The sequence below is a fragment of the Condylura cristata genome, unplaced genomic scaffold (genome assembly GCF_000260355.1).
Source record: "Condylura cristata isolate star-nosed mole 26May11 unplaced genomic scaffold, ConCri1.0 scaffold00004, whole genome shotgun sequence".
Classification (NCBI taxonomy): Eukaryota; Metazoa; Chordata; class Mammalia; order Eulipotyphla; family Talpidae; genus Condylura; species Condylura cristata.
The window spans coordinates 67,427,488-67,443,985 of NW_004567105.1; the positions used below are offsets into that span (position 1 = coordinate 67,427,488).

The window sequence follows — 16,498 nt, forward strand, 5'->3', positions numbered from 1 at the left end:
AAAAAAAAATTTTTTTTGACTTACATAAATAACCCTGGGCATGCTAAGTCACAGTTTAAAATATTTGAAGGACTAAAAGTGTTTTTCAGTTCCCCTCTCGTGGGAATTCTGAAGGTCTATCAATAACATATCTGACAGAGTCCTGTTGAATAGGACAGAAATTCTGTTGGAGGAGGGTATTAGGAATAGAAAGAAAATAAGTCAATTCTCTATGTTTTAAAATTCTGTATATTTTAAAAATAACTATGCACAGCATGAACTTCTTTCAAATTACTGAATCTATGGGAATTTGATTTGCCTCATGAAATAAACACTTATTTTGGGTAGCTGAATCATAGTCAAAAGAATTCATACAATAAAGGTGGGGGAATGAAGAAAAAATGCAAACATCATGTGTTCTATACATTGTGTTTAATTGTAAATGATCTCATATGTTTAGTTATATGCTTAGAGGTAATGGTGTAGAATTCACATAGACTAAAAGGCTATTGGTGATTAAGTCACATGTGAAATGTGAAATATTAAAGTGTATATTATGCTATTGTATAGCACTCAGCTTACAAAATAATTTCACATACATTATTTTATTCTCCTACAACAGTGTCAGATAAGCAGAACAGAAGTTGTCATCTTAAGTTCATAAACCTTAAATATGAGGGTCAAAGAATTCAAAAGACCCAGTTATTGCCAGGACTCAAGTTTCCTCTTTCCAAACCCTGGATGCTACCTGGATTTTTTGTTTAGGTCTTTTGCTTTTGAGTAACCATAATACAAAGTCTTTGGAGCTAATGCAACCTACCATCCTTCATTTCTGAGTGCATAACACTCAGATCTTGTGATGAGGAATTTGTTTTTTCCCCTCAATGTCAAAATCTTTTCTCTCTTTCTGATCCCATTATCAAAGTGTTGGGGAAGATTTTTGAGAAAAAAAAGTCTTCCTCCTCTTCAACTTCATTTTGACCTGTAGACGGAGATTTTTTAGTCACTTTCTTCTCCATGTGATGAAGAGAAGAGTAAAAACATTTCTTCATCCACTTTCTTCATCTATGTGTTTCTTTTTTGAATTACTTTTCTTCCACTTTAACTCCCACAGAAATTCAGTCATTCTCAACACTTCAGTCTTGCACATTCAGATTTTAACCACTGGAACATTTCTTGTTCAGCACTGTGTAAGTTCAAGGCTACACCAGACACTGCCTGTCTCTTTCAGAAGCATAAACAATGAATGACGTTTCCTCCACACTGTCAATACTTTGATTTTACTCCAGCCCTGGCCAGAAGATTAGCTGTGTAATTTATCTGAATCATTTGTCACTAAATTATGTTCAGCAAAAATTCTCGTATCTCCACTGCTTTACTACCAGGACAACTCAGCATGATAATGTGGTCTCACTTTCAACACCACTAACAGCTTGTTACACTTTCCCAATAGCACAGCTATTTCAAATGTCCTCTCTTCCCTGGACAGCTTGCTCATATGCTCGATGCCCATTTGCTCCAATCAGATGACTACTGATTAAAATTTTGGGGAGAGTGGACAGCTCAACTAGACTCATGTTAGCATCACTATCTAAAATGCTAACATTTATGTTACTTCTCTAAATTTTGACTAGTCTGACCACATCCTCCCAAATCAGTGCATTTGATTCTACTCCCCCATTATCATCTCATTGATAAAGCGAACTTGCAGCATATTCCATGAACTAGAGAGCCTAATCATTCTCTCAGCACCATGTATAACTCAATGCCATTCAGCTATACCAATAGGTTGTTTTCCTTTTTCAGGATCAATCCATTCAGAACTGTGAAAGTCTTAGCACACTCAGGCCTGTGACATCCTGATAACATGCTGCCTAACCCACCACACAGCCTAGTCATGGCAGTGGAATCTAAAACAGCTCATTATCATTACCCTGCTCTTTGGGTACCCCTTGTAATTATAAGGATTACCCTCTATAATTTAGCCATGTTTTCGGTTACACCAATATCCCAACCATCCTTTTTCAGCAACTCAAGCAACTTACTCACATCCTCTCCATTCCATGTCCTTATTCCCACTCCCTCTAAGTCCCTCGACTAAAACCATTCCTACAACTAGAACAAGACTCAGCCATTCTTAAAACTTTTCTTCCTCCTGCTTCTGTGACACTGGCATAATCTTGTTTTTCCTTTTTGGCCACAGCATCTCTAAATGTTCAGTGCTCTCCACTCCCACAGTCCTCCAAGTTCAGCCCTATTGTTCTCCTCCCACCTTGGAGAATAACTTCTGTCCAAATCAGAGTGGATTTGGGGAACCATAAGTTATTTTATGAATAAACAAAAGGTAATATTTTCCTGGTAACACAGGACATGGTCTGTTTCAACCTGCACTGGTCCCACCATTCAAATGTTTTTACTCTTCTCTTCTCCATTTTCCCCAAACTCAGTCCTGGTGGCAGATGGAAAGCTCTACGGTATGCCGATGCACATTCCCTCAAGACCCCTCAAAATTCATTCCTTTTATTCATTTATCTACACCACAACTATTTTACTCTTTACCTTCTTCAGCAGTTAATCAAACAGACAAAAATCCATATTTTCAGGGAGCACACAATCCTGATGAAGGAAATAGCTAGAAAACAAGTTAAAATATTAGCTGATTAAAAGCGCTATGAAGAAAAATGAAGAGAGATAAAGGGATAAAGAGTGGTCAGGGCCTGCTATTTGGAAAAAGATGATTAGGGGAGGCTTCACTAATATGGTGATATTTGAATGAGCCGTGTGGTTATAAGTGGGCAGAAATAATAGCAAGTTCAGCCTTAATGTATGAGTGTACTTGGCATGCCCACGAAAGAGCAAGGTCAGCTAATTAGAGTGGGTTCCAGTGAACAAAGGAGAGAAGGAGTGAGATGAGCTGAGAGATGAGGTTTATGAGAATACAAATCAGGGTTTTTAAGGAGTCACTGTGGCAAAAGGTGTAGGTAGTAAAGATTCGTGAGAATGCTAGCAGTGAGACCTGTTAAGAAGATACAATAACAGTCCAAGAAAAAGATGATGGTGAAATAGACCAAGGGAGTATCCATGGAGGTGGGTCCCCGTGATTTGCACTATGGAGCAGAGGCTGGAAGACAAGTAGCTAGTTCTACTTCAAAGTAAGGGCCATTCAAAGTTTTTTGAGAGATTGAAAAGGAGATGTGACAGAGAGAAAGTGTGGGTAATTCCAAAGTTTCAAGTCTTGGGATTTGAGCCACTAGAAGGATGATGTTTTAATTTGTTGGAATAAAGACAAGGGAAAAGTACATTTAGGGTAAAAATATCAACTGCTAAGCTTTATATACATCTCTCAAGCATACACATATGGGGTAATAGGTGGACAATTGACTGTAAGAATTTTGAATGTAGGTGTAAGGTCGAGGCTTGAGATAAATTTAGGTTTATGTTTCAAACGTGACTCCAGACTATTCATGTTGTCTTCATAACTTCAGTCTTTTTTCCTCCTGTGGAAAGTGCCTGTCTGGGAAAGTGGCCAGAAAAGTTGGCTGAGGCCCAGTGCTACATTTAAGCTTCCAAAGTTTGTGGATCCATAGTGTGTTTACTGCTATATTCCCAGAGTATGAAACAATATCTGACATAGGGGAGGACCTCTAGGTTTCTATCTACCTATTCTATCTATCAATCTTAAATATCTTGGATATTCAATTTACTGAGATAGGGAGCATAAAAGAGGGGGAGATGTAGGAAAGAGAAGATGAAGAGAAATGGGAGTCAATGATGTTTAGATGTGTCCATAGATAATTTAAAGGGATGTGTCCCATGGCAGTGGATTAGTGGATTCTAGCTCAGAAGGAAGGTCCAGATGGTAATTTGAATTGTCTGTGAGTAGATGATAGCATGAGAAGATGCAATTCCACAAGGGATGGTGGCTGACACTTTTTCCTACTAATCAGGCTCTGGAAAAGCTACAATTACATGTTTGCCAGCACCATACCTGCCATACAGAGCCAAATGTTACATTAGTAGGGAAAGGTCTCTATTGGACTACTTAGAGTCTCAGTGTGTTATATAGGACAAAAGGGTCTTCACTGAAGACCCTTGAAACTTCACCAAATCTGAGTGCACTCAGACCAGTCCCTGACTTTCTTAAACCCCAAGACTCTCTAACAATTCCCCATTCAAAACTGCTCTAGCCCACCAGATAAGGAATTAAAAGAATTAGAGATAAGACAGTTAGCCCCATTAGTGTATTTATAGTCTATGGGAAGCACAGTCCCTTGCTGGTTCTTGGTTCTCTTGTAGTTAAGAAAATACCTTCTATCTACTCTCAGGGTTTCTATGAAAATTAAAAGGTAATTATGCCCACTGTTGATGTTTTAAATAATTCTTTGCATGAGCCTTAGCTATCTCTGATCAACTCAGTCTGTTGGATGATCGGAGAAATATTTTTCCTGCTGAGAACAGCTGGGAGAAAGGACCTTTTGCCTAATATCTGCACCCTTACTCACATCTCTCTCCATTTAGCAGCCTGAGTCTTCTGACTTTTCTACACACCACCTATCTTAGTCAAAGACACAACAGTTATTTACATAGCCAAGTAAATTACAAATTGTTATCTGTTCTATCATCTTCAGTTGATGTTTGTACCCTCTGAGAAACTGCTTGGTTACTGAGATTCAGAAATTCAAGTTAGGAAGCTTCCACAGCCCATGCAGAGGAGACGCAGGGGGCTAGACATTCCAGACACAGGGCATATAGCTATCGAAATTTGCTACTCAGCAACAGCAAATTCCACTCTGTTCCCATCCCCTCAGTGTAAGCCCCTGAAGTTTCTGGCCACCTGTGACCCTATGCTGATAAGAGAAGGGAAGAGTCCCAAGAAACACCCACCAAACTAAGGATTCAGGGCTTCTTAGAATGGTAGCTGCACAAGAAATACTTAATGCCAGTTAAGTATTAAGTATACTTAAGTATACTCAATACTTAATGCCAGTTCTTTTCTTCCCTGAACACCCAGTGCTGGCAACAGATCTGCCTCCAGAATCCAGGAAGACTTTCATCAAAGCTATAGATCTCATCAGACCCTATAACCTTACCGTTTTACCTTGTTTCCCCAGTTGTAGGCTTCCAGTGCCTCTCACAGGTAGAATGTCTTTAGTAACTTCAGCTAAGAACTTAAAAATTACAGCTTCCTGAGTCTTACCTTAGACCTATTGAATCTGAATCTTCACATTGGGGTCCTGGAATCTACTTCCTAACCCATCCTCCCAATATGAAGGTGATGCAGACAGCCCAGCACCAGAGTATGGCCTGACATCTGAAGATCACTGTGCTAGAGAAGGTTGGAAAACAACAGTATCCTCAGGTCCTAGAGCCAGCGATCACTGCAGAGACCTCGGTGGTTGGGCTTCAAATCTAGTTTCCCCAGAGTAAGTGGGGGAAATTCCCCATAGGTTCTGCTCTACCTACCTAGGATGACAATTCACCCTGTCTACTTTCAGACTATTCCTAAGGACGTCAAACATCCTAAGAATATTGCAGCCCAGACAAATCCTAGAGTCATTGGGATGCCCTCCAGCCTTTACATGGCCTGTGGTGGACTAGGACCCCAGAGATGCTGCATGGCAGCCTTAGAAACCGTATGTTAGATCAGAATTTTGCAGGCTCATGGGGGCAAAGAACTATTTTTAAAAATATATTTATTTATTTATGCATACAGAACTGGGGTACATGCCAGAAGTGCAGGGGTGGTGAGAGGATTCACCAGAGAAAAAATGGGGAGCAGAGCAGACAAATTGACAAAATACACTGCTAAGAGGAGCAGTGGGCAGTCAGAAGAGGTCACCTCTGGGACCAGGGTTTGAGCCTGCACTGAAGTGTCTGTGGCTAGCTCTGCAGTGCTGCATTTTAACCCTCTGCACTACCAGGGAGGGTCCAAAGAACTATTTTTAAGTCATCCGCTGTTGAGTCATCAAGAGGAGAAATCTAAGAGGGCATTAAGAAAAAGAGTGAGTGTCAAGTAGAATAGGGCTCCTCTCAGGACCACAGTACATAGGAGACTGGACAGTAGCAAGCAGGGCATTCTTTCCTATACATATTGAGCTCGGACTGATGATAGCCAGCTGGGTCTCTGCTGTAAGGATGTTGGAGTCAACCACTACCTTTTGCCAGGTGGTTAACTTGTGCTGCCTTAAAAAGTCCTTAGACTTGTCATCTCTTAAGTTTCCTTATATTCCTCTGATTGGATCTGTGGTTTTTGCTTCACTTTCTAAGCAAAATGCTCTTTAGCTTTTCATTTTCTGAACCCTGTAATTACTAGTATTCGCTCAATTTCTATTTAGTATCTACAAAATGCCAGGCATTGTAGTAGAGTCTAGAGAATAAAAATTGAGTGTGGTAAATGTGTTCCCAGCCCTCAGTGAGCTTACACTTTAGTGAACAAAATAGAAAAGCAAATGGACATTACAAATCAGAAGTTTATAGAAAAGTCCAGCAAGTTATGGGAACATGAAACAGGACTCTTAAGAGAAACTTCACAAAGGATCAGAAATGGAAGAGCTATCAAATGAGATTGACTTATCAAGCTAGGGAAGCAAAGCAAGTGTAGGCATAATTTCAGGCAATAGAAATAAAATATGGAGAGGTCTTAGGGTGAAAAAGAATGGGTAACATTCAAAGAGAAACTAAAAAAGGTGGTATGGCTCACAAACTAGTGATTGTCTTAAGTGTTGTAGGATACTTTAGAAGGATTTTAAATAGGATGGAATAGAATTAGGTCTGCATTGTAGAAAGGTCATTTGGTTACAGTTAGAGAAGAGAAAGACTGGTGCTCATAAGGATGACAGTGGCTGGCCACTGCTGTGATGGAGAGGTTAGTGATATGGAGAGAATATACAAAGGAGATGGGATCAATAGCATCGCATGTCTGATTGTTTACGGGAATTAAAAAGGAAGGACACAAGGCTGACACCCAGGTTGTGAGTGGGCACAGAAATAGGCTAGGTGGGCCATTTACAGAGGGAAAGGGTTTTAAAGGAGGGGCAGATATAGAAAGGGAGGTAGTGGGAAATATTCCAAAGGGAGAGATAATGATAAGTTAGTTCAGGGTATGCTGAGTTTGAGGTGTCCATGAGGCACTCAAGTGGAGAAGTAATATGAGGGTTGCTGCCCCAAGGACATGGTGAGACTGAGATGAAGACTACTACATTAAGGTAAGGATCAAATCTATAGGGATGGAGGAATGCTTGCAGGAGATTGTATCAGACACACCACAACTGAGTGCTTGCTCTGCCACTTACTAGTAACATAATGTCTACATGACAATGCTGGTTTCTCATTTATATCTTGGAGATAACACTTCATAAAATATAGTGATGATCATGACAATAATGCACACAAATTGCTTCATCCAGAGTCTGGAACATATTATTGTTACTGTCATTTATTCAAAAATATAAGAAAAGACTAGAGAGTCTCAAGATTCACAGTTATATATGTGAAAAAGTAAGGAAGAGGAGATTGGGAGAAAGAAAATTATCAAGCCCAAGAGAATATAACTCAGCAGTAAGGAGAGAATGTGTGTTTCTAGGAAGAAGTGGCCAAAATGGACATTAAGACAATCAAGAGAAGAACTGAGAAGTTTCCCCTCAAATTAGCCTGTGACAGTCTCTGTTGTTCTCACAAGAAGGTTTTCTTGTGAGATAGTGGACAGAGAAGCCAAGCTGCTCATCCTAAGGAGTTACCAGGGAGGGTGCGATGAGGGTTCTTCATGAAACTCAGTAGGCACTGGGAGAGAAGAAGGAAGATCTCGATGGGCTGTGAGTCACGTAAAAGTGTTTTAAGTTGAAGTAGGTTTGAGAATCTAAAAATGATGATAGGAGACAGTAGACAAATAGGAGAGAAGAGTGGGATAAGACCCAAAGCAGGGGGAAAGAATGTTTTAAGCCTGAATTAGGGATGATATCCTTCCTGTTGTCAGGAGGGAGAGATGAAAAGTACAGATGCAGGTAAGTCACAGGTTTGGAGGCAGGAATTTGAGAGAGTTGTATTTTCTCCAGGAACCAGAGAAATCATCACTGGCTTACTGCAAGGGGAAATAGGAAAAAGACAGAAAAAGTACTAGAAAAAACTCCTGGCTCAGGAACCATGATTCTTGGCAGCACTGATGTTCCCTACCACTCCTCAGGCATCTATATTCAGAGAAAGATGAATTTGATTAACCTAGATTGGCCTCTGTTTGGTATTTAGGATGAGGATGGAGATAAAGATAAGGGCAAGGGTGTGGTCAGAATGGTGGACTCTGGGTATCTGATCTGGATCTCAAGAGAAGTATTCAGACCGTGAGATCCACATGGATTTCAGTAAGACAAGAAATGTTGAAATATATCAGTAAATAAAAGGTTGTAGTCAGAAAGTGGGATGAGACTCAAGACAAGGAACCAAAGCCTGAGGTGAGTAGAGGAGAGTGCTGAGCTCAGTGGGAGTGAATGAGGAGAGGGCAGTGTGGCTGAATGTGGCGCTGGAGCAGGTGTGTTACAGAATGAGGTAAAGTGAAAATGGTGAGAGATGAACGAGCAATGGCATAGAAGCTCATGATGAGGCGCTGGAGTAGGACGGAATAAATAGAATATCGAGAACCCTGCAGGAACAGTGGGACCCTGGGCCAGTTGAGTTACGGAAGGAAAACAGGTGTTGGGAGAGTTGTTCTATCCCTGGACTGGGAGGCGTGGGAGGGAGAGGGCCAGGGCGCAGGTTGTTACCTCTCTGTGGTTATGTTCACTCTCATAAGAATTCTTTCTGAAGAAGAATGAGAAGATGGAATTCCCCCTTGGGTCCCTGGAAACTACCAACTTTCGTCAATTCACTCCCGAGTCCCTGTTGGAGATTGAAAAGCGAATTGCTGCCAAGAAGGGAACAAAGAAAGTAAAACAGAAGCGCAGGGAGCTAAAGAACAAAGAAGAGAAACCTCGGCCCCAACTGGACTTGAAAGCCTGCAACCAGCTGCCCAAGTTCTATGGTGAGCTCCCAGCAGAACTGGTTGGGGAGCCCCTGGAGGACCTGGACCCCTTCTACAGCACATACCGGGTAAGGCCTCCTGGCTGGAACGTTGCTCTCAGCTCTGGGAGAGGAAGTCTTTGCCCCACCCAGCCCAGAGAGTCCTCGGCACGCTGGGTGATATTGCTGTCAGCTAGACTCAGTTAATGAAAAACAGACTCACATCTTTTGACACTCATCTTTATGATATTAATGGTAGAGGTTAATTAAATCCAAATCTTAAAAGCATGATGGCTTTGGCCTTGGAGTTTTTTTGGTTGAAGTGGCTATTCCCTTGAACAAGCTCCAGTGTAAGATCTTCATGGATATGCTCTGTTCGCAAGTGGGGAGCACAGAGCTTGAAGCTAGGGGCAGAGGAGAGCAGCAAAATGGGGTCAGATGTCAGGATGACTTAAGGCAGTGGTCTCAAAGGGGTCCTCAAAACCCTTCCTGTGGGTTCAGAGGTCAAAATTATGCCATAATATTCTTAGATATCACGTGTCTTTCTCACATTATCTTGTGAATACACAATATGAAAGACAAGGCTATTGATGAGGATGGCGTCATCAGTCTAGCAGCTGCTGAATTGTATGCTTGTACTTTCCGGTGTGTTCATTTTCCTGATTTTGATCTTTCATATTATATCTACACATATGTGCAGGTATGCACACACACCCATGCACATATTCTGTCCATCAGGCACTCTCAGACACGGGCCACAGACACGGGCTGTGGATTGTGCTGAGAAGGTGGGAATCTGGCTTTCAGTCCCCAGGCTTCTCTCTCTGCCCTTCCACTTGGAGTGTGACGACGGCTCATGTGCTGATGATGCCACTCATGCTCAAAAATATGTCTGTGTGGGATGCACGCTTCTCATTGGAGGTCCTTCTGTTTTGTTTTGTTTTAGACATTCATGGTACTGAACAAAGGGAGGACCATTTCCCGATTTAGTGCTACTCGGGCCTTGTGGTTGTTAAGTCCTTTCAACCCGATCAGAAGAACAGCCATCAAAGTGTCAGTCCATTCATATCCTTTGTACAGTTGTCTCTTCCACATGTTACAATCAGGCCTTGTCCACTGTGTCCAGTACCTTCTTCAGAGGTTATCAGTAGCCTTCCTTCAGTTAAATCCTGTAACATTAAGGCTATTAAATGGGCAAAAAAATGTTTATGTCTTTAATATCCCAAAAAAGGGAGGTGTCACAGATGGATTTGGTTTCACCTAGACTAGTCTAGATATACTCATGGGTGCACAATTTGAGAAGTGTCCTCTATGAGGGGTGCTGATACACCCATGCACACTCTCACCATGGTATGGGGACAGCACAATATAAAAAATGGTAAAAGGTCCCTAAGGTTCTGTGGGCTGATGAGCTAGGCAAGGTTGGATACTCTGCTTGCTAACCATGTGGGAGAAGGGCCATTTATTGAGCAACAGGACAGCACCTCTTAGAGGCCAATGATAGCAGCTACAATGGGTGGGGTATAGATCATCACAATAGGACTACATTAATAGAGTACTGCCAACACCACAAGGTATCGCCAAATGTCAGAAACCTGAGTTCATGCCATTGTGTGAGAGGCACCTTGGTCAAATGCCTGTATGTATTACCTCTTTTAACTAGTTTCAGAAGTTACCTTTAGTATTTTGGGTTTGTTTTTCAAAACAAGACAAACTAATACAGTAAAGAGACTTTGGCTTGGTTTCCAAGGATCTCACTTGGTGACCATCCAAATTGGAAATTCCTAATGACAAATTCAGCCCTGGCTTCCAGAGGTTGACTTGAAAGCACAGTTTTGCCTCACTGCTTGACAGATGGTGTCCAGCCTCTTCTCCAGTAAATGGAGCTCTCTCCCCAGCGCTGGGGTGTTTTTGGGTAGCTGGACATCCCAGTGAGCTGGTGAGCATGAAAATGTCCTGCTTAGTGAAGTTACATTACGTTTCCCCCTTCCATATTAATTCTTTATGGCCAGTTCCCACTGGGGAATTATATTTTCTTAATTCTGTCTTGGCTTGTCTGGTTCCATAGAAAGATATTTAATGGAATAGCAGGCTCCTATTTGCTAAATACCTCCTAAGCATCAGTGCTGTACAGAAACCCCTGAAGAAAGGATTAGCATGTACATTTTATAGAGGATGAGACTAACACTAGGAAACATAAACTATATTGTCCACTAGCACACAGTCTGATAATGGTGGAGCCCATGTCCTCAGTAAGGCAGTATCAACAGAAAGGAAGCAGGCTGCTAAATGGAGATGAATTAGGGTAATGTATTCTCTTAGTAGGTCATCAAATATATAAAATTCCATAAAAATTTTAAATGAATAAGCAATACACAAACTTCTTTCCATGCATCCTCATTGAAATATATCTAGATTAGTAAGAAATGGCTAATTAGATATAAAATCCCCTTTAAAAAGTGACCGGTGAAAATCCTTTTCATCTTGAGATTTGATGGGTAAGTAATTATGTTGTGGAGTCACAATTAGACAGAAAAGCTTTTGAAGCTCTCCTCACAAAAGTCTGCATTTATATATTTAAATCTCAGGAACTAGGTAGATCTAACCCCCCCAAATATACTCTTTAAGGAATGGAATTTTCAGTGTTGTTATTAATACTTCACCAAAATTATAATTCTAACTAAATGTTCTATGGATATTTCCACATGTGATCTTGTACCTAATATATCATATTACTTTTAAAGGTTTGTGCAATTGGAAATATGATTTTAATTTAATCCTTGGGTTAACATTTTCCCCCATGTGAACACATTTCTTAATTTAATTGCAAATCAACAGGAAAATGTGGCTTAATTAGTAGAATTTCCCTTTTTAAAATAGATGTGTTCCTAAGTAACTGTACAACGGGGCACATTAAAGGCATTTTACAGAAAACTAAAATAGATTTAAATACTTGGGCTCAAACTGAAAATATGAAAGATGAGCAGTTCACTTTCTCTGCAGGTCAAGCATATTGTCAAGCTTTGTTTTTCTTTAGAAAGTGATAGTTAGGGAGCCAGTTAGTCCTGTGAAAAATGTCCAGTAGGAGAAATTTATCTAGACTACCCACATCAGTAGCTCTTCCCATCAGTTCCCAACCTTGCCCCCCACCACTTGCCTTCCTCCTCAGTGTCTCCTTCCCCTTCTGGAAATCCTTTTCCCCAACCTCTCCACTAACACTTTCCTCACTGGCTTTTCGGAGTCCTTCTCTACAGACTAGTTCTGTTTGGGATTTTTTCCTTGAGGGAAGATTTCATTTTCTTGTGCCTGTTCCTGTCACTCCTAGCCAGAGTCTATTTCTTCCTTGTGCCTGATCTCAGCTAAGTTAGAAAAACATTATAACTAACTCCCCCCAAAACTGTACCCTTCCCAGAACTTTGTCTTTGTGAATAAAAGAGACATTTGCTGAATGAAATTCCCATCCAAATTGCACAGTGAAGCAAAGACTTCAAGGCAGAAGGAGATGTGACTCAGCACTATGGTTGACTGGCTCTATGACCTTGGAAAAATGATTTAAACTCTGTCAACCTGTTTTCTCTACTCCAGATGTAATGTCCACCTATCGACCAGTTGCATTAGAAATAATGCAGTAATCAGCCCAGGATAGGCACTTATAAATATTAGCAGTTATTATGTGACAAGATCATAAAGCTATCTTCACTAAGATTATGAATTTAATCAATCAGTCAATCATCTAGGTGATCTGAGATGACATTAAGGATACACAACTTTCAGCTTTTCCTTAACACAGGCCTCTCAGATGGTTTAGTATATTCATCACAGTCACTATTTTGATCAATTGTGTGTACATGACACAGAGTGACATGCCAGAGAAAATCGAGTGAGTAGCTCTGATGCCATTCTTGTGCCTTCATTTCTGTTTCCTTCCTTCACTTTGTAGACTAATTTATTCTCTCAGGTCTCCATTTGGATAATTCTGAATCCTATTGTCTATCTGATCTTGTGCAATTTGGTTTTCTACTCTATGGGCTTATCTCATAAGCACACCTATGGTTTTCAACGTTAAAGAGCTATTAATCGGTGGTTCCCAACCTTGGCTGAGCGTTGGAATCCCCTAGGGAGACTTTTTAAAAAATACTGATGCCTGGGTCTCAGCCCCTGAGGGTGATTTCATTGGTCTGTGGTGACCTGGACAGATGGGCTTCCCTCTCCTTCATTAACATACTTGCTGGCCGCATGCATGAATGAAGTTTCAGCAAGGCCTACTCTGAAAGTGCAGCAGGAGTAAAATTGGGAAAGAGTTAACAACAAATAGTTCTGGAATATAGACAGGAAATTAGCCATGAATAAAACTGTTTAAAGTAATCATGGCTTATATACTTCAAAATGATCTTCATATTCCTGAGATGATTTTAACTATTTTATGGTTAAGGCCTTCCCCAAAACAGCCTGTACCAATACATCTGGGAGAAGTGTCTCAACCCCAGCTCAAGCCTGTTATGCTTTTACTAAAATATCAGGAACTCTGTAGAATGTTCTCTTTTTCTAAAATATATATTTCTATTTATGCTATCTATAGCAATGATATATGCCACAGGAGGAAATGTTCTTTCTATCAATGAAGAAAATCATGTGATCATTTTAATTGATGCAGAAAAATCAAATAGAGTTTAATATTCACTTATGATTTTAAATACTTAGAAAAGTAGGAATAAAAAGCAATTGCTTTACTCTAATAATGATACCCACTTTAAAGAAAGTAGCAAGTATCATACTTAATTGTGAAACATGAAAAGCTTTCTCTTTCAAATCAGAAGAAAAATGGCAAGGATGGCTGTTTCATCAGTTCTGCCAATTTGTAAGAGATTCTAACCAGTGTAGTAAGGCAAGGGAAAGAAATAAAAGGCATCAGAATAAGAAAAGAAGCACCAAAAATGCCATGATTTATAGGCATCATGACTGTGTATATAAAATAACCAATGTAATCTAAATGATTAAAATCAATAGGAATACATAACAAGGTAACTAGGTACAAATTAATATACATAAATTAATTGTGTATCTGTAAATTAGCAATAAACAGAAAAGGAAAAAATTGTAAGCTATAATTTGTATTGTATTTTAAAATACCCAGTATCTATAAATAAGATTATCAAAGTTGAATAAGTTCTCTAAGAAGAATTTTTTTTTTAATATTGAATAATATTAAGGGAAACCCAACAAGTGATGATCCTTGGGGAGGATATCATAAATGGAATGTAATTCCAATCAAAAGCCTAGTTTTAAAACTACAACTTGACAAAGTGACTCTAAAATTTATATGAAATACAAAGAGCAAATTGTAGTCAAGACTTTTTTTTCATAAGGTTAAGATTATGTATTGTCTTTTATCCTAGCAACTTCTTTCAAGAACCCTATTCTATGTAGTCAGGACATTTTTAAAGAAAATATATATGGTGAGAAAAAAGAACTTGCTCTATAGGACATCAGGGTTTACTATAAAACTCCAGTAATTGAACTAGGTGCCTTTGATGCACAATTAGCCCAATGGGGGGGGCGGGGCTACAGACCACTCATAACCACACTGATGTATACACAGAGTTGGGAAATTAAGGCGGCACTGTGGAACTGAGCAGCAAGTACCGTCTTCATCGATGTTGCAGAATGAGGAACCCCAATAGAAAAATTAAATTGTACATATAAGAATTACTTCTAGGCAGGTTAAGATCTAAGTTTCTTTGTGAAAAACAAATGCATAGCTGTTAGAAGGGAAAAAAATATTTCTAAGGCTGGTGTCAATTATGAGCTTTTGGGTTTAGTCAGCGGAGTCTTTGATTTGCTTTGAGTTACCTCTAAGAAGTTTTATCAGAGTTCCCCTTTCAGGGGCACAAAGCAAGTTTACCTGAGAGACATTTACACAGACACAGGCCAGCAAAGGTCACATTTTAAAATGACAGGATTATTAGGAAAAGAGGAAAAAGAGGAATTGCAAAATCAGAGGGGCAGGAGAACTACCTTTTTCTGGCACAGAAATGGTTCTGATGTAGTGATCTTTTGGGGAGGGGTTCTTTGTGGAATTGTTCTCTATTGTCAACTAATTATTTCTAGGGTGTGACTAGGTTGATATGTAAAGACCAGTGAGTCTTCATCCCCACCTCTGTTCTGTGCCTCTGGATACTTTCTATAGCAATGTGACACTTGGTACTTGCTATATGTATGTATGTAGCAGTATGTATGTATGTAGCAGTTGGACCTACGAAGTCTTCATTTTTATAGCTGATTTCATGGCCATATTTATCATTTCTACTCCCACCTCCAGTTTCTAGTCTTGTGACACCTCCATCCCAAATTTTCTACTACTAGCCTCCATCAAGATGACAGACATTATATAACATGTAAAACTTCCATCCTTCTTTTCAACTTTCACTACAAATCATTTTCTCTCAAAAGGAAGAGCTATTTGGGGGTTCTGGTTAAGAATGAAGATAGCATGTTTGTTTTACTGAATGCTCTGAAAATGCTAGTAAAATGACAGCATGGGAATAAGAAGAGTATAAACACACAGGAACAAAGAGAAGAAGAAAGGTGAGCTCAGAGGACAAAAGATGTCAAAACAATTTCAACCACCTAAGGTGGGTGGAGGGGACCATGAATGACTCAGCAGATCCTGGTTTGTTAATCCACTGTTGTGCAGAGAGGGATTTAAAAAGTGGATCAAGGATTTACCCCTTAAAGTCCCAGGGGCCCTAAAAATGTTGATACATGATACAAGTAGCAAAATTGGACGTAGAAAGTGAAAAGAATGTGGAAGCAGAGTATGTTCACTTATTGCTGCTTCTGTGATAGCAAAAGGTTGAGTGTTGAGTGTTCTTTAAAGTTGATAAATCAAGAGATAGAAAACAATTATACTTAATAATACAAAGATAAGCACAAAAAAGATATCATTAAGTACAATCAGATGATGGATAAAAGAGAGAGGAATGAAAGGAGAATTGTCAAATGGAAATGAGATATTGTTTAAAGAAACTTCACTAAGGCAATGTGTTGCATAATTTTAATTGTAACTATAAATTTATACTTTAAAAAGGGCAGCTACTAGAAGTAAAATACAGTTCTAAATTCAGAACTGTACACAAAATATAAAGCAAATAAGATGTAACAGATAATGAAATATATTTTGCATTCAGAACATAAAGTAATATAAGCAAACTAAGACCAAACAAATACGTCAATAAAAAAATGGGCTAGACTCACTTATTTTTTCTAAATGCAATATCCAAAACTATGTGGAATAAAACAATACAGTGTAATGTCTAAAGTGATACAGAAAGGCAAAAATTAAAGAGTGGGCTTAAGCAAGAGAAGAACAGGACACACTTTTATCAGAGAAGGTAGTATTTAAGCCAAAAATCATGAGACAGGCTAAAATGGACGCTTTGTCATGCTAGATAATCTATAACAATAAATCTTTATCTTTGCAACAAATAATATTTACATATAAAAAATTACGAGTATAAGGATAGACAAAAAC

At 39.4% G+C, this 16,498-nt stretch overlaps 1 protein-coding gene across 5 annotated transcripts in view; it reads left to right on the forward strand.

Annotated features, from left to right (window-relative positions):
- The window catches only part of SCN10A (sodium channel, voltage gated, type X alpha subunit), a 94,103-nt gene that overhangs the window by 9,253 nt on the left and 68,352 nt on the right, over window positions 1–16,498 (forward strand). Inside the window, exons 4-6 of one of the 5 annotated variants that reach the window (XM_012735255.1) lie at window positions 8,762–9,057; window positions 9,914–10,034; window positions 12,769–12,847. In XM_012735255.1, the coding sequence (XP_012590709.1) occupies window positions 8,788–9,057; window positions 9,914–10,034; window positions 12,769–12,847 (470 nt within the window). In that variant the 5' untranslated portion in view covers window positions 8,762–8,787. Of the gene's footprint in view, window positions 1–8,761; window positions 9,058–9,913; window positions 10,035–12,766; window positions 12,848–16,498 lie in introns of those variants that run through there. The other 4 variants (XM_012735256.1, XM_012735257.1, XM_012735258.1 and 1 more) reach the window with 4 other exon arrangements.